General features: G+C 48.4%; 1 protein-coding gene across 1 annotated transcript in view; it reads left to right on the forward strand.

The window, feature by feature from the left end:
• TMTC1 (transmembrane O-mannosyltransferase targeting cadherins 1) overlaps window positions 1-15,736 on the forward strand; it is a 1,359,696-nt gene extending 1,343,960 nt beyond the window's left edge. The window contains 1 exon segment of the mRNA XM_030213674.1: window positions 15,581-15,736. Within this exon segment, the coding sequence (XP_030069534.1) occupies window positions 15,581-15,736 (156 nt within the window).
• The last annotated feature ends 2,329 nt before the right edge of the window (window positions 15,737-18,065 follow it).

Consider the following 18,065-nt stretch of genomic DNA (forward strand, 5'->3'; position numbering starts at 1 on the left):
ACACCCCGGCCATCCTCGTGCCACGTTGTCCATGCCCTTGGAGAGATATGCTACAGGGCGTTGCCAGGTGCCGACCAGTTGGGTAAGGACTCCAAGTGCCAATCCCTTCTTTTCATCGATGAACAAGTGGAACGGCTTGGTCACATCTGGCAATCCGAGCGCTGGTGGGGCCACAAGGGCCTCCTTGAGGTCCTGAAGGGCCTTCAGTTCGTGTTTCTCCCACTGGAGGTTTTGGCCCTCGAGTTCAGGTCCTTTCAGTTTGGCGTACAAGTCTTGGGTCAAAACAGCGAAGTTAATGATCCAGATCCGGCAGTACCCAGCGGCTCCTAGTAATGCCCGCAATTCCTTCTTATTTGCAGGGGTGGGTTGGTTGCGGATGGCTTGGGTTCGGGGGATACCGAGCCTTCGGGTCCCTTCTCGGAGGCGGAAACCCAGGTACTCGACTTCGATCTCACATATCTGGGCCTTTTTCCGGCTGGCTCGGTACCCCTGGGCTTCCAGGGTTTTCAAGAGGTAAAGGGTAGCTTCTGCACAGTCCGTGTACGTTTCACGGGCCACCAACAGGTCATCCACGTATTGGACGATCGGCCCGTACTCGTCCTGATACGTTTTCAGGTCCTGGGCAAGTTGGTCACCAAAGAGGGTAGGCGAGTTCTTGAATCCCTGGGGAAGCCGGGTCCATGTAAATTGCTGCTTATTCCCAGTCTGTAAGTCTTCCCACGTGAAGGCAAACAACTTCTGGCTGCCGGCAGCAAGAGGGATGGAGAAGAAGGCGTCCTTCAGATCAATGACACTATACCACTTGGTCTGGGCTGGCACTTGGGCTAGGATTGAGTAGGGGTTTGGTACGAGGGCGACTATGTCGGCTACCTGGTTGTTGACTTTCCTCAGGTCCTGGACGGGTCTGTACTCTGATGTTCCTGGCTTCTTAACGGGCAGCAGTGGGGTGTTCCACGCGGATCTGATCGGTTTAAGGACCCCTTGTTGAAGGAGTTTCTGTAGATGAGTTTGCATACTATGCCGGGCTGCATAAGGGATGTGGTATTGTCCTTGGTTGACGACTTGAGCATTTGGTTTAAGTTCAATCCAGATGGGGATGGCGTTAACGGCCAGTCCACCGGGGTTCACTTCTGCCCATACGTCGGGCACCCCAGCCATTAAGGCCTTCCTCTGCCGTGCGAAAGGGGTGTCCTGGTAGTAACGGCAGTCGTCAGGGCCTGCAATTAGGGGGGCGTGTAGTCTCCATTCTTCCCGCACAGGGCAGATAAGCGTCACCGGTCGGTCTTCAAAGTGAGCTTCTACTTCACCCGTAGTCTTGAACTTCAAGGTGGCTTGGAGCTTGCACAGTAGGTCTCGGCCAATCAGGGGGACTGGACAGTCGGGGATATGTATGAACTGATGAGACACCATCGTCCCTCCGATCTGGACTTGGCGTTCCTTGAGGAGGGGAGCAGTGAGTGACTTCCCAGAGGCACCCACAATCGGTATGGTTTCTTTCGTGGCCGGGGCTATGGCAGTGGTGATAACAGATCGTTGGGCCCCAGTGTCTAGTAGGGCCTTCATCAACTGCGTCCCCACCCGGATCTCCACCAGAGGGTCAGTGTGGACTCTGCCCTCCTGGTCCCTTCATGCAGTATGGTCCCGGGTGGCGTCAAGGGCCATCTGCCATTCCTGTTGTTCGACTCGTCCCCGGCCGCGGCCCCGTCCTCGTTGTCCTTGTCTGGGGCCTCTTGGGCGGTCGTCGTCCTCCTCCTCTCTCTTCTGGTCTCGTGGCTTCTCCGGGCAGTCCGCCCACCAGTGCCCTTCTTCCCGGCAATTAGCGCACTGGTTGCGTCCTATGGGGGACCGTGTTCCTCTCCCCCTTCGGCCCCTGCCTCTGCCACGCGGTCTGGACCCCAGGCGTTCTTCCAGCACCGTGGCCAGCACATCCGCATTCTCGCGCATCCGTCTGGTCAACTCCTTCCGGGCTTCGGTCTTCTCTTCTTGGTTGCGGTATCCGAATACGCGATCAGCTATGGCTTTCAGTTGGCTGATACTCATCCCTTCAAATCCTTCAGTTCTCTGGAGTTTTCTTCTTATGTCTGGTGCTGACTGACTAACAAAACTCATGACCACTGTAGGGACGTTTTTGGGATCTTCGGAATTTATCGGGCTATGTCTCCTAAATGCGTCCATAAGGCGTTCAAGGAAATCCCCTGGGCTTTCGTTCTTCTGCTGGACTACATTGTGGATTTTGCCCATATTGGTAATCTTCTGTTTCCCCTTCCGTAGGGCCGCCAGGTATGCCTGCTGATACCAGCGGATGACGGTTTGGCCCTCATCGGTTCGGTAGTCCCACGCAGGGACCGCGGTAGGCACTTCCATGTCTAAGAGGTTCTGCAAGTTGCCATGGCCCGGGTTGGCGTCCCGAATGGCTTGTTCCATATTCTGTTGTAGGAGACGGCGTTCTTCAGTGGTTAGAATGTGGGCGCTCAATTGCCTGAGGTCACCCCATGTGGGATTATAACTGTATATGATGCCTTCCACCAGCTCTATCAGCTGTTCGGGTTTCTGGTCATACGAAGGCCCATGCAGTTTCCAGTTATACAGGTCGGCACTGGAGAAGGGAATGTGGCTGTAGACGGTCGACTGGATGGGCTGGGCTCCTGCCGCCGGGTTAGGGGTATAGGTCGTAGACTGCCGGACCGGATATAGGTCGGTCACTTCCGCTCTCCGGTTGGAAGGGAGGGTGCTTATCGGACTCAATTGGGGGAATCGAGTAATTTTCTTTACTACCCTTTGGCTCTTCCTGGAGGTTGCAGGACCTGCACCTGTTGTCTCGGGTGTGTTTGGCCGAGAAGTGTCTTCAGCGTCCGACTCGGACTCGGAGGCCTCGGCGTTATCCTGGCCCTCTGCCAAGTCCGCGAGGTCGGGATATATGGGGGCGTAGGGAGGGGGCACAGCATCATCTTCGTAGGCCTCCGTCGTAGCAAGTATTGGGGCCCTCGGAGGTATCTTTTCGGGCGAGCCCTGAACTTTCCCTCGGGTTCCCTTCAGGGGTTTCGTTCTGGGAAGTGTACTGGTGGTACGGGGCGTGGCCTTGGTCTTAGTGATGGTAATGCGGGGCGTGGCCTCTGGGGCTTCAAAACTGGGAGCGGTCGGCCTTATGGGGGCGGTCCCTGCGGCCTTCGGGACGGCAACGGTTGCCGGGGTTTGGAGAGCGAAGGCAGGGGTCTGCAGGGCCTTGAATTTAGTTTTGCGCCCCTTTCTTTGGTTTACCACCATGAGGGCGGCCTTTTCTACCTTGCGTTGGGCCCAATCCGGCGGATCCCGGACTACATCCAACCACGCTTCTATATATGGAATGTCCTCGGGACAGCCTGGGTTCCCCTCAACTATAACAATATTCATGACCGCCGCCACCTTTTCATACTCAAATGACCCTTCCGGGGGCCATTCAGCAATCCCTAGCCCGGGCCACATAAATTGACATCGCTGTATCATCCCGGCCCTACTGCATTTATCTTGGTCGAACACTTCGCTAAAGTGTTCCGTCATTAAGTCTAAAGGTGTGGATCCACCCCCGCCCATCCTAACCTGAGTGCCAAAGGATAGGAGACAGACAAAGGGGGAAAAGGATGGTGGAGGAGTAAGGGGTCTCGTTCCACCGGACACAAAAGGGTCAACACTCGGCCTGACCGGAACGCGGTCTCCCGGCCCGGAAATGCAAGCCCACTCACACAACTTTCATACGCCACAAGAAACCCTCCCGTTCGGTTTCTTCGCCCAAAAGCCTAGTGAGGTTTCGGGACCTAGTCCGTATTAGTCACTGGCTAAGAGGGTGATCAAGCCTCTTCTTCGGTCCTTTACTGGGCCGGTCACTACATTGAGTATACTCGCCTGTCCGTCGTCGTTGCAGGCCGCGCCATCGGTGCGCTTCTCTCCGGAGTCGGAAAAGGTGCCTTGCCGGAACCACACAGCCCCACTTTCAGTCGGCCGGAATCGATCGGCTCTCCGCCGGGAGATGGACGCTGAAATCAGCGGTGGCCACTCACCACCTTCTCGGGAGGGGGGTCGGGGACCCAATCCGGCTGCAGTGGGGAGGGGAAAGAATATAATCCGATTTCCCTTTTGTACTCCTGGCTGGCTCGCCACTGAAACAGGCTCGGAAATCAGGAGACGAAAGGCAAATTGGTTCCAAAGCAATGTAGCTTTTATTGCTAGCAATGAACAACACTGAGTTCTCTCTCAGGATACTGTGTGTCAGAAATCATCCGACACTTACATTTATACTTCCCTGCTGGGCCTGCGCATTAGGCCCCTTATACATCACATTTGACATGCACAGTAAACATTTGTAGTTCTCACATTACACATTTGTAGTTCACAGTACATACACACGTCATAATACTGAAATGATACTGGCTAGGGAAACGAAACTTAGCATCCTGCTCTACACACACACATAATACAATGCTCCTTTCTGGCTGAGGAGATAAGGTTCGCTAGGCTCAGAGATGCAGGGAAGGAGGGTTGGCAACACCCTCCAAGGCCATCTAGTCATGTGGCATCTGCATGCAGGCTGGTTTCTTTGTGCAAGCCTTGCTGTTACAAGCTGTTTATCTAAGGCCCCTGCATCCTGTGTCACACAGATAAGCATCAAAGCAGCAGGAGCTGACAAGTTGTGGTTAAGGCACAGTGCAAGAGAACTTAAATGTCCAATACATTCAAGTATGGAGTATGCCATAAAAAGGCAGAAGCAGAGGTAGTATGCACAAGGTAAAAGTCCATCAGTAGTATGCACAGAGCTTGAGGTTGTCTTGTTGGTCTAGTAGTATCCAGTGTTCAGTGTTCCACTCCTACAATACGAGACTACGGCAGACTTGCTGGTTTTAGGCTGAATCTGTCTAAGTCGGTAGCACTGCCGTTGGGAGATGGGGTGCGACGGAACTGGAAAGGGCAGTTTCCCTTACAGTGGGCAGAGGAACAGATTAAATATCTGGGGGTAAATGTCCTACATGACGTGGAGAGGCTGTACGAGAAGAACTTGATCCCACTGTTGGCAGAGACCAGGCGCACTTTCCAGATTTGGGATGCCTATCCCCTCTCTCTGTCAGGCCGTATTGGCCTGGTTAATATGATGATAGTTCCCAGGTGGTGTTACCAGTTCCAGATGCTGCCGTTATATTTACGACAGAGAGAGGAAAAGATCTTAGCTAGGCTAACTCAGAGGTTTCTCTGGAGGGGGAAGAGGCCAAGACTTCCATTAGACATAATACAGAAGCCAAAGGCGCATGGAGGGATGGGATTGCTAAATATTTGCTATTTAACGGTGGCGTGCTCAATGCAACACATAAGAGACTGGCTAACGGGGCAACAGTGCTTTTCAGCGACCCAGCTGGAGGCAGGACTTTCCCCGAGGGTCCATTTGGGTTGGAGGTTACATGCACCTGGCAGCCACAAATAAAGAAGAACCCGCTAATAACATCGGCGAGAGCGGCTTAGAGATGGCTATGTAAAAGACATCATTTTGAGTGGTCATCTACACCCTTTTTGCCAGTGTATAACAATCCAGATTTTACAGCAGGCTCGTCATCTGCAGCATTTGCTTGTTGGCAGAGGTTGGGGATTTACTATCTGTATCAAGAATTCTCTGAAGACAAGCAGGCTGATTGTTCTCACTGATGGGTGACGTCCGACGGCAGCCCCAGGATCAGAAGATCTTCCTAGCAACAAATTTTGCTAGGCCTCGCGTGCGACCGTCTTCCCACCCATAGCATGAGCGTGTCCCTCAGTCTTTTTCTTTCCGTGGCTCAGGACGGCTGTTTTCAGGTGTTCTGCACCCCAGAAGAGACCCTCGCAGCGTTTCGCCGCATTTTTTCGCCGATTTTTGGCGTGTGTGTTACGACTTTCATTTGTTTCCATCTTCTCTCAAAAAAAAAAAGTTCCCTTATTTTCTTTACTTTTTTCCTGTAAGTTTTCTTTTTCTTGTCATGTGCGGCCTATTTTGGCCGCCCGTTTGGGTTTTTCCCTTTTTTGGTGTCTTCTTTGCCACCATTGTGAACTTAGACCTCGCCGGCGCGATTTTTCCGCCCATGTCCTCGAAGCCTGCCAGCAGCTTTAAGAAGTGCACGCGGTACAACCGGACTATCTCGTTGACTGATAGACACCTGGCAAGCTTCCCAAACGTACAAACATTCTATACATGTTATTCCTGGAATTGTGGATTTTTCCCAAGTCCATTTAGTAGCGGTTTATGGACATGTCCTTTAGGAAACCGTCTTCCCCTTTTTAAACTCTGCCAAGCTAACCACCTACACCACGTTCTCCGGCAACGAATTCCAGAGTTTAATTACGCGTTGGGTGAAGAAAAATTTTCTCCAATTTGTTTTAAATTTACTACACTGTAGTTTCATCGCATGCCCCCTAGTCCTAGTATTTTTGGAAAGCGTGAACAGACGCTTCACATCCACCTGTTCCACTCCACTCATTATTTTATATACCTCTATCATGTCTCCTCTCAGCCGTCTCTTCTCCAAGCTGAAAAGCCCTAGCCTCCTTAGTCTTTCTTCATAGGGAAGTCGTCCCATCCCTGCTATCATTTTAGTCGCCCTTCGCTGCACCTTTTCCAATTCCACTATATCTTTCTTGAGGTGCGGCGACCAGAATTGAACACAATACTCAAGGTGCGGTCGCACCATGGAGCGATATAACGACATTATAACATCCTCACACCTGTTTTCCATACCTTTCCTGATAATACCCAACATTCTATTCGCTTTCCGAGCCGCAGCAGCACACTGAGCAGAAGGTTTCAGTGTATTATCAACGACGACACCCAGATCCCTTTCCTGGTCCGTAACTCCTAACGTGGAACCTTGCATGACGTAGCTATAATTCGGGTTCTTTTTTCCCACATGCATCACCTTGCACCTGCTCACATTAAACGTCATCTGCCATTTAGCCGCCCAGTCTCCCAGTCTCGTAAGGTCCTTCTGTAATTTTTCACAATCCTGTCGCGAGTTAACAACTTTGAATAACTTTGTGTCATCAGCAAATTTAATTACCTCGCTAGTTACTCCCATCTCTAAATCATTTATAAATATATTAAAAAGCAGCGGTCCTAGCACAGACCCCTGAGGAACCCCACTAACTACCCTTCTCCATTGTGAATACTGCCCATTTAACCCCACTCTGTTTCCTATCCTTCAACCAGTTTTTAATCCACAATAGGATTTTTCCTCCTATCCCATGACCCTCCAATTTCCTCTGTAGCCTTTCATGAGGTACCTTGTCAAACACCTTTTGAAAATCCAGATACACAATATCAACCGGCTCCCCTTTGTCCACATGTTTGTTTACTCCTTCAAAGAATTGAAGTAAATTGGTCAGGCAAGATTTCCCCACACAAAAGCCGTGCTGACTCGCTCTCAGTAATCCATGTCCTTGGATGTGCTCTGTAATTTTGTTTTTAATAATAGCCTCTACCATTTTCCCCGGCACCGACGTCAGACTCACCGGTCTATAATTTCCCGATCTCCCCTGGAACCTTTTTTAAAAATGGGCGTTACATTGGCCACCCTCCAATCATCCGGTACCATGCTCGATTTTAAGGATAAATTGCATATCACTAGCAGTAGCTCCGCAAGCTCATTTTTCAGTTCTATCAGTACTCTAGGATAAATACCATCCAGTCCAGGAGATTTGCTACTCTTCAGTTTGCTGAACTGCCCCATTACATCCTCCAGGTTTGCCGTGAAGTCAGTAAGTTTCTCCGACTCGTCTGCTTGAAATATAATTTCTGATACCGGTATCCCACCCAAGTCTTCCTTGGTGAAGACCGAAGCAAAGAATTCATTCAATCTCTCCTCTACGTCTTTGTCTTCCTTGATCGCCCCTTTTACCCCTCGGTCATCCAGCGGCCCAACTGATTCTTTTGCCGGCTTCCTGCTTTTAATATACCGAAAAAATGTTTACTATGTTTTTTTGCCTCTAATGCTATCTTTTTTTCGTAATCCCTCTTGGCCTTCTTTATCTGCGCCTTGCATTTGCTTTGACACTCCTTATGCTGCTTCTTGTTATTTTCAGACAGTTCCTTCTTCCATTTTCTGAAGGCATTTCTTTTAGCCCTAATAGCTTCCTTCACCTCACTTTTCAACCAGGCCGGCTGTCTTTTGGAGTTCTGTCTTTCTTTTCTAATTAGTGGAATATGTTTGGCCTTGGCCTCCAGGATGGTATTTTTGAACAGCATCCATGCCTGTTGTACAGTTTTTACCCTCTCAGTTGTCCCCCTAAGTAGTTTTCCACCGTTCTTCTCATTTTATCATAGTCTCCTTTTTTAAAGTTCAACGCTAACGTATTTGACTTCCTGTGTATAGTTACTTCAAGGTTGACATGAAAACTGATCATATTATGATCACTGTTATCAAGCGGCCCCAGTACCATAACGTCCCTCACCAGATCATGCGCTCCACTAAGGACCAAGTCTAGAATTTTTCCTTTTCTCGTCGGCTCCTGCACCAGCTGCTCCATAAAGCTGTCCTTGATTTCATCAAGGAATTGTACCTCTCTAGTGTGTCCTGATGTTACATTTACCCAGTCTATATTTGGATAATTGAAGTCACCCTTTATTATCACATTGCCCATTTTGTTTGCGTCTCTGATTTCTTTTATCATTTCTGCGTCTACCTGCTCATCCTGGCAAGGCGGACGGTAGTACACTCCTATCACCGTCCTTTTCCCTTTTATACATGGAATTTCAACCCACAATGATTCAAAGGTGTGATCTGTGTCCTGCTGAATTTGTAATCTATCTGAGTCAAGGCTCTTGTTAATATACAATGCTACCCCTCCACCAATCCGGTCCACCCTATCACTTTGTACCCCGGTATGACAGTGTCCCATTGGTTATCCTCCTTCCACCAGGTCTCAGTAATGCCTTTTATATCCAATTTTTCATTTAGTGCAATATATTCCATCTTATTTCTTAGACTCCTAGCATTTACATATAGACATTTCAGAGTATGTTTGTTGTTCCTATTTGCATGATGCTTAGTACTGGACACTACTGATTTGCCATCTTTTGTCTGATCTTTAGTTGTATTTAAGGGCACCTGGCCTACCACGGTCTGTTGTGCAACCTCACTATCCAGAAACCCTGTCTTCCCTGTTTGTGAGGTATCTTTGCAAGATACCTTATCCCGAACCATGCGCTTTTGAGCGACTGTCAGCCTTCCCCCCATTTCTAGTTTAAAAGCTGCTCTATCTCCTTTTTAAATGCCGACGCCAGCAGCCTGGTCCCACTCTGGTTAAGGTGGAGCCCATCCTTTCGGAATAGGCACCCCCTTCCCCAGAATGTTGCCCAGTTCCTAACAAATCTAAAACCCTCCTCCCTGCACCATCATCTCATCCACGCATTGAGACTCCGGAGCTCTGCCTGTCTCTTGGGCCCAGGGCGTGGAACAGGTAGCATTTCAGAAAATGCTACCCTAGAGGATCTGGATTTGAGCTTTCTACCTCAGAGCCTAAATTTGGCTTCCAGAACCTCTCTCCCACATTTCCCTATGTCATGTACCAAGACAGCAGACTCCTCTCCAGCACTATCTAGAATCCTATCTAGGTGACGCATGAGGTCCGCCACCTTCGCACCAGGCAGGCAAGTCACCAGGCGATCCTCACGTCCACCAGCCACCCAGCTATCTATATGCCTAATGATCGAATCACCAACTACAACAGCTGTCCTAACCTTTCCCTCCCGGGCAGCACTTGGAGACATATCCTCGGTGCGAGAGAATAGTACATCCCCTGGTGAGCAGGTCCTGGCTACAGGAGTACTTCCTACTTCACCAGGGTGATGCTGTCCTTCTAGGAGACCTCCCTCCTCCAGGGTAGCACAAGGGCTACCAGACTGGAGGTGGGACTTCTCTACAACATCCCTGTAGGTCTCCTCTATGTACTGCTCTGTCTCCCTCAGCTCTACCAAGTCTGCTACTCTAGCCTCAAGAGAATCGACACGTTCTCTAAGAGCTAGGAGCTCTTTGCATCGGGCACACACATATGACATCTCACCAACTGGGAGATAATCATACTTGTGACACTCAATGCAAAAGACTGGATAGCACCCCTCTCGCTGCTGGACTGCTGACTCAATCTTAGTGTTTTTGAGTTTTTCAATAATTTAAAACTTGCTACAGTATTAAGGATATTAGCCTAATATAAAAGTGTCATTTAGTTTATATAATATATTAGATCCTGCAGTGACTGTTAGATTCTATCTGTTAATGCTGTGGTACAAAGCTTTTAAAACTAAGTTGAAAAGACTATGGAGATTAGTTGTTAAAATTTGCTTTTTATATTTTTATTTTTGCCTTACACTAACCTACAATTCCTCCTTTAAACCACAATCTTTAAGTTCCCAAAGCACAAAGCAAAGTAGCATTCACTTACCAGAGAAATGTCCTCTTCTCTCAGAACTTCTCAGAAAGAAAGTTCAGTGGGACCTTTCCTCTTTATATAGTTTTGAATCTAAGGGGCCTCTTTTAAACAGGCTCTTTGAAGCTGATTCAGCAACCTATGCAAATATTCTACTTCCCCACACCTTAATTATCAGTTAATTGAGGTCGCTGGAGGAGCTAACTCTCCAGCAGCCAAGGAACAGAAAATAACTGCCAGAGAAATGTCCTCTTCTCTCAGAACTTCTCAGAAGTTTTTATGCGGGCAGGAGGACTGCTCCCTATGCTTATAATAAACGCAGGTACAATCCATCTGCCCGCCAGCCTGTTCAGGCTAAGCCCCAGCGCTTGTTCTCGTCAACAGCGTGTGCCTCCACAGGCCCCTGCAGCTCCCCAGCAAAAGCAAGGGACGGGCTTTTGACTGGCTCCAGGTGAGCATAGCCGAGATAAAAGTGTCCATGCCGGATGACCTGCCAGTGGGAGGGAGGTTACAATTTTTTCACCAAAGGTGGCCTCTTGTAACCTCCGACCGGTGGGTTCTTCAAATAGTCTGGCTAGGACACTCTCTCAATTTGATCTCAAAACCTCCAAATTGTCCTCCGGGAGCTCAGTCCTTCAGCTTCCAGCACAAGCAGGTACTTGCAGAGGAACTCTCCGCCCTTCTCAGCACCAATGCGGTCGAGCCCGTGCCACCGGGGCAGGAAGGCGAGGTACTTCCTTGTGGAAAAGAAAACAGGGGGGATGTGTCCCATCCTAGACCTAAGGGCCCTGAACAAATATGTGGTCCGAGAAAAGTTCAGGATGTTTTCCCTGGGCTCCCTTCTTCCCATGATTCAGAAAAACGATTGGCTATGCTCTCTGGACTTGAAGGATGCTTACACTCACATTCTGATACTGCCAGCTCACAGGCAGTATCTTCGATTCCGTCTGGGAACACAGCACTTTCAGTACTGTGTGCTGCCCTTTGGTCTCGCCTCTGCGCCCAGAGTGTTCACAAAATGCCTGGCGGTTGTGGCGGCGTCTCTGCGCAGACTGGGAGTTCATGTGTTCCCTTATCTCAACGATTAGCTGGTGAAGAACACCTCGGAGGCAGGAGCTCTACAATCTATGCAGATGACTATTCAACTCCTGGAGCTACTAGGGTTTGTGATAAATTATTCAAAGTCCCACCTTCTTCCAGTTCAAAGACTCGAATTCATAGGGGCTCTGCTAGACTCCCAGAAGGCTCATGCCTACCTTCCCAAGGCGAGGACAGACAATCTCCTGTCCCTTGTTTCCTGGGTACGAGCATCTCAGCAGATCACAGCTCGGCAGATGTTGAGATTGCTCGGCCACATGGCCTCCACAGTTCATGTGACTCCCATGGCCCGTCTTCACATGAGATCAGCTCAATGGACCCTAGCTTCCCAGTGCTATCAAACTGCGGGGAATCTAGAGGACGTGATCCAACTGTCCACAGTTTTTCTCACATCCCTACATTGGTGGACAATTCGCTCCAATTTGACCTTGGGACGTCCCTTTCAAATTCCTCAGCTGCAAAAAGTGCTGACAACGGATGCGTCTCTCCTGGGGTGGGGAGCTCATGTCGATGGCCTCCACACCCAAGGCTGTTGGTCCCTCCAGGAAATAGGTTTTCAGATCAACCTCCTGGAGTTGCGAGCGGTCTGGAACGCACTAAAAGCCTTCCAGAGATCGGCTGTCTCATCAAATTATTCAAATTCAGACAATAAGGTTGCCATGTATTACATCAACAAGCAGGGGGGCACCGGATCTTGCCCTCTGTGTCAGGAAACCGTCAGGTTGTGGTTTTGGGCTCGCCAACATGGCATGTTTCTCCAAGCTACATATCTGGCAGGCGTAAACAACAGTCTGGCCAACAGGTTGAGTAGGATAATGCAACCTCACGAGTGGTCTCTCAACTCAAGAGTAGTTCGCAAGATCTTTCAAGCGTGGGGCACCCCCTTGGTAGATCTTTTTGCCACTCAGGTCAACTACAAGGTCCCTCAGTTCTGTTCCAGACTTCAGGCCCACGGCAGACTAGCGTCGGATGCCTTTCTCCTTCATTGGGGGAAGAGCCTCCTGTATGCGTATCCTCCCATTCCCTTGGTAGGGAAGACTTTGCTGAAACTCAAGCAGGACCGTGGAACCATGATTCTGATCGCGCCCTTCTGGCCGCGTCAGATCTGGTTCCCTCTTCTTCTGGAGTTGTCCTCCGAAGAACCGTGGAGATTGGAGTGTTTTCCAACCCTCATCACACAGAACGAAGGGGCGCTTCTGCACCCCAACCTCCAGTCCCTGGCTCTCACGGCCTGGATGTTGAGAGCGTAGACTTTGCCTCTTTGGGTCTTTTTGAGGGTGTCTCCCGAGCCTTGCTTGCTTCCAGGAAAGATTCCACGAAAAGGTGTTATTCTTTCAAGTGGAAGAGGTTTGCCGTCTGGTGTGACAGCAAGGCCCTAGATCCTCGTTCTTGTCCTACACAGACCCTGCTTGAATACGTTCTGCACTTGTCCGAGTCTGGTCTCAAGACCAACTCTGTAAGGGTTCACCTTAGCGCAATTAGTGCTTTTCATGATCATGTAGAGGGTAAGCCGATCTCGGGACAGCCTTTAGTTGTTCGCTTCATGAGAGGTTTGCTTTTGTCAAAGCCCCCTGTCAAGCCTCCACAGTGTCATGGGATCTCAACGTCGTTCTCATCCAACTGATAAAACCTCCTTTTGAGCCACTGAACTCCTGCCATCTGAAGTACTTGACCTGGAAGGTCCTTTTCTTGGTGGCAGTCACTTCAGCTCGCAGAGTCAGTGAGCTTCAAGCCCTGGTAGCTCTTGCTCCTTATACCAAATTTCATCATAACAGAGTAGTCCTCCGCACTCACCCTAAGTTCTTGCCGAAGGTGGTGTCAGAGTTCCATCTGAACCAGTCAATTGTCTTGCCAACATTTTTTCCTGAACTTCATACCCGCCCTGCTGAACGTCAGTTATTGGACTGCAAGCGAGCATTGGCCTTCTACCTGGAGCGGACAAGCCCCTTCAGACAGTCCGCCCAAATATTTGTTTCTTTTGATCCCAACAGAAGGGGAGTGGCTGTCGGGAAACACACCATCTCGAATTGGCTAGCAGATTGCATTTTCTTCACTTACGCCCAAGCTGGGCTGACTCTTGAGGGTCATGTCATGGCTCATAGTTTTAGAGCCATGGCAGCGTCAGTGGCCCACTTGAAGTCAGCCACTATTGAAGAGATTTGCAAGGCTGCAACATGGTCTTCTGTCCACACATTCACGTCTCATTACTGCCTACAGCAGGATACCCGACGCGACAGTCGGTTCGGGCAGTCGGTGCTGCAGAATCTGTTTGGGGTTTAGAATCCAACTCCACCCCCCTAGGCCCATTTTTCTTCTGTTCCAGGCTGCACTCTCAGTTAGTTGTTACTGTTAGGTCAATCTCAGTTATGTCCTCGCCGTTGCAAGGCCCAATTGACCAATGTTTGTTGTTTTGAGTGAGCCTGGGGGCTAGGGATACCCCATCAGTGAGAACATGCAGCCTGCTTGTCCTCGGAGAATGCGAGGTTACTTACCTGTAGCAGGTATTCTCCGAGGACAGCAGGCTGATTGTTCTCACATACCCACCCACCTCCCCTTTGGAGTTGTGTCTTCCCTTGACTTTTGCTTTCTATTTGACTGAGGGACACGCTCGCGCTAAGGGCGGGAAGATGGTCGCGCATGCGCGGTGCGCATGTGCACGCGAGGGCTAGCAAAACTTGTTGCTAGGAAGATCTTCCGATCCTGGGGCTGCCGTCGGATGTCACCCATCAGTGAGAACAATCAGCCTGCTGTCCTCGGAGAAAACCTGCTACAGGTAAGTAACCTCGCTATATCTGAGGAAGGGAAAATTCGTCCCTTTTTGGAACTGCAACAAGAATTTCATATCCCACCCTCAGACCACTACGCATATCTACAATTACAACATTATGTATCAGCCTTGGGCTGGACCAATCTCAGCGAAAACGTGCAAGATACCCTAAATACTGCAATGACATTGGGATCACAGAATATGGTGCCTCTAAGATTTCACCACCGGTTTTTACAGGACTCTACAGAGGACATAGACTTTAGGGGAAGAGCGCAGACTTGGTCTAAGGATTTGGAGGCGGAGGTGACAGAGGAGGTATTGCGAAGCTTTTTGATCTCTGCTCAGCGCACCTCCACTTTCACTCAGAACTGAGAACTACAATATAAATTCGCATTACATCTCCCCAATGAGGGCATGCAAAGCAGGGTTTGGCAGCTCAGGTGCATGCCCCAGATGCAAGAAGCCCACTGCTACCCACGGACACATGTTCTGGCTATGTCCAAGAATCTTGCACTTTTGGGCCCAAGTGATAGCAGAAATACAAAGATACTGGGGCTGCACTATACAGAAACAGCCACTGATTCTCTTTGATATATACAAACACACAAAACCTACACTTTCTGGATTTAAACCTTTTCTGCAAAAGGCGATATTAGTGGGGAAAAAGGTCACCCTACTTAACTGGAGAGAACAGAGGCCACCCTCCATTGGAATATGGCGGATGCACATGATTGAATTGCTAAAATTGGAGAGATGTGAGATTAAAGACCTATCATCTAGCAAGGGCCAACGCTTGCAACAGATCTGGGCACGATTTTGGGACACTCTGCAACCTGCAGCTCGAAGCAGAATCTTAAACTAGACTGTACACTTTACATATGTGATCCGGACGCCGGTGCTGATGGGGAGGGAGAGGGTTATGGGAAGGGATTGGGGGGGAGTTATAGAGGGTGGGGCGGAGGGGGGAAGAGTAGCTTGGAGTTTGCATTGCAATTTGACTGTTCAGGATGGTACCTTGTTGTTATAATAATAAAGATGATTTAAACATAAATCAATACAGTACCTTTGAAAACAGTTCATCTTAGATGACACAAAAGGATAGGTGTAAAGAAGGAAAAAACAGCTTTATGAAAGCATATAAAGACCACATACACACACAAATAGTATCTGCTTGGAAAGACGGCATCTCAAAAAATACCTTGAGTTACAGATAGAAAAACTAATCCTTTTTCATGTTTTTCAATTTTCAGATCTTCACCCAATTCTATACTGCATTGTATTTTTTGTGTCTTTTTGTCTTAATAGGGAAATTATATATTTGCACGTGGCTATTATGAGAAAGCATTATTGCTGGTCCCGAACAATAAGTTACTAAAAGAGAATCTCGCCAAGCTGGACCGTTTAGAACAACGGCTGCAAGAAGTTCAAGAGATCAGTGAGATATAGAGCCCCTCACACTGACCGATGGCAAAAGAATGCCTGCATGCCACAAGAGGCCATGGTTTCACAGCAGCAGAAGCAAGACCGAGGGATCTAGAGTCTGTTTTCTGAAGTCAGTGAGCTTACAGTTCATGAGAGATGTTAAACCACCAAAACTGTGCTTAGGGCTCAGAATTCACACTCTCTAGCAACTGGCAGGGCCGCCGAGAGGGGGGGACAGGGGGGACAAATATCCCCGGGCCCGGGCCTCCAGGGGGGGGCCCGACGACGCCGCTGCAGTGTGGCCCGCCCACCTTGCTCCGGAACTAACCTTAAGCCTCCTTCTTTCACTTCGCGCAAGCAGCAGCAGGGCAGGCCACTCCTTCCTTCCGTGTCCCGCCCTCGCCTGACGTAACGTCCGCGAGGGCGGGGCACAGAAGGAAGGAGGAGAGGTCTGCCCTGCTGCTGCTTGCACGAAGTGAAAGAAGGAGGCTTAAGGTTAGTTCCGGGCCTGGTAGCGGGTGGAGGGGGGGCCCGGCGACTTCAGGTGGGCGGCGACCTCGGGTGGTGGGGGGGCCCGGGGGTTGTCTTGTCCCGGGCCCGGCTCTCGGCGGCCCTGGCAACTGGCGTCTTCTGTTTGCAACTCATAAAACATAAAGGAGTGGTGATGAAGAAAGATTCCTACAGAAACATCTTTCTTTGTCACAGGATTGGAGATATCACATTAATGAGCATCTTCCCAATTTGTTGTGCTTTCCCATTGTTACAGAATATCAAAAGAAGGTACAAAATCCATTTTTAATCAAAAATTATCCTTTTGATGTATTTTGCACTGTTCATCATATTTGGAAAAATGTTGCTTCTAGATGTATTTTATATAAAACCATCACTACTACCCATACTCAAATTTAAAAATCATTATAAAAGTCCAGAATATTAAATGAGGGAAACAGCAAACTAAAGGCTCCTTTTACAAAGCAGTGTGAAGAAGCCCATGGGAATTGAGTGGTCTTCTTCGCATTGAGGGGCCCTTTTACAAAGGCACATAAGGGCCTTCGTGTGTCCAGCGCACGCCAAATCAGCATTACGACCCAGCTACCATGTTCCCTGGGCAGTAATTTTGAATTTGGCACATGCCGAAAACACGTGGTAGAAAATATTACCCAGCGGTAAATGGTAGTGGACGCATGCTGCAATGCCTACTGCCTAATTTGTTTATTTTATTTACATCCTCATTACTGAATATTATATCTTGTCCGTTATCATTATATTATGTTTTATCTATTTATCCACTTCCAATCCTACATGATATACTTATACACCTTTATTTGCAACAATTCTGAAATTATTATTCTGCTAATATAATTGCCATGATATTCTTATGCACCTTATCTGTATCTATATTCTGAAATTCTTATCCTATTAATGTGAATGTCGTTGTAACATTTTGTAAGCCACATTGAGCCTGCAAATAGGTGGGAAAATGTGGGATACAAGTGCAACAAATAAATAAACATACAGTACAGAAGATGATTTCTGAGTATGTTCAAAACTTGTTTTTCTTTCCAAGTAGTTTAAGAATTAGCACTTACCAGAAGCTAATGCAGACTGTATTCTGCTGGAGAAGTTAGCCCTAAATTTATGGCTTTTGTCTTTAGCAGTTTAGCACTTCCCTGCTAATCTGCAGCATCTTAAGTTGCCTGCTGCAAGGATAAGATATGAGTTATCCCAAAAATGGGTCTAATTCTGTGCTTACAGGAAATAAAATAGTGAATTAAAATGATGAATGAGTTGATGGCTTTTCTTAATAGTGTATTGTGCTTCTAGGATTATCCTGAATAATGCAGTCCTTCAAACTAATCCAGTCCTAATTTTACCCCTCTGAATCCTGGGAATCCTGGACTGCATTTACAGTACTTGCATGCATAACTGGATCAGGTCATGCTGCTTATGGCCCTTTGTGTTCATGCTTTTTGTTTTTTTTATTACTGTGAAAAAAATAAAACATCTTTTGACATCAGTATATCAGTGTCTATTTCTGTATACGTCTGGAGTCATCTCTATCTAGAAGTATAAGAAATTTTGATGCTGTTTGGTAAAAAGATGCCCCTGAGTCTCAGAAAGGGCATCCTGATCTTGGGTAACTTACTTAACTACAAACACATTGCCTTAAGTACTTTTTTTGGATCTTGCCAGGTATTTGTGACCTCGATTGGCCACTGTTGGAAACAGGATGCTGGGCTTGATGGATCTTTAGTCTGTCCCAGTATGGCAATACTTATGTACTTATAAGTACAAAAATATATGATGCAAGTCTTCTGTGGAAAGGAAAATACCTACTGTACCTGAATGTAACTCGCCTCAGTTTGAA

The sequence above is a fragment of the Microcaecilia unicolor genome, chromosome 9 (assembly GCF_901765095.1).
Source record: "Microcaecilia unicolor chromosome 9, aMicUni1.1, whole genome shotgun sequence".
NCBI lineage: Eukaryota > Metazoa > Chordata > Amphibia > Gymnophiona > Siphonopidae > Microcaecilia > Microcaecilia unicolor.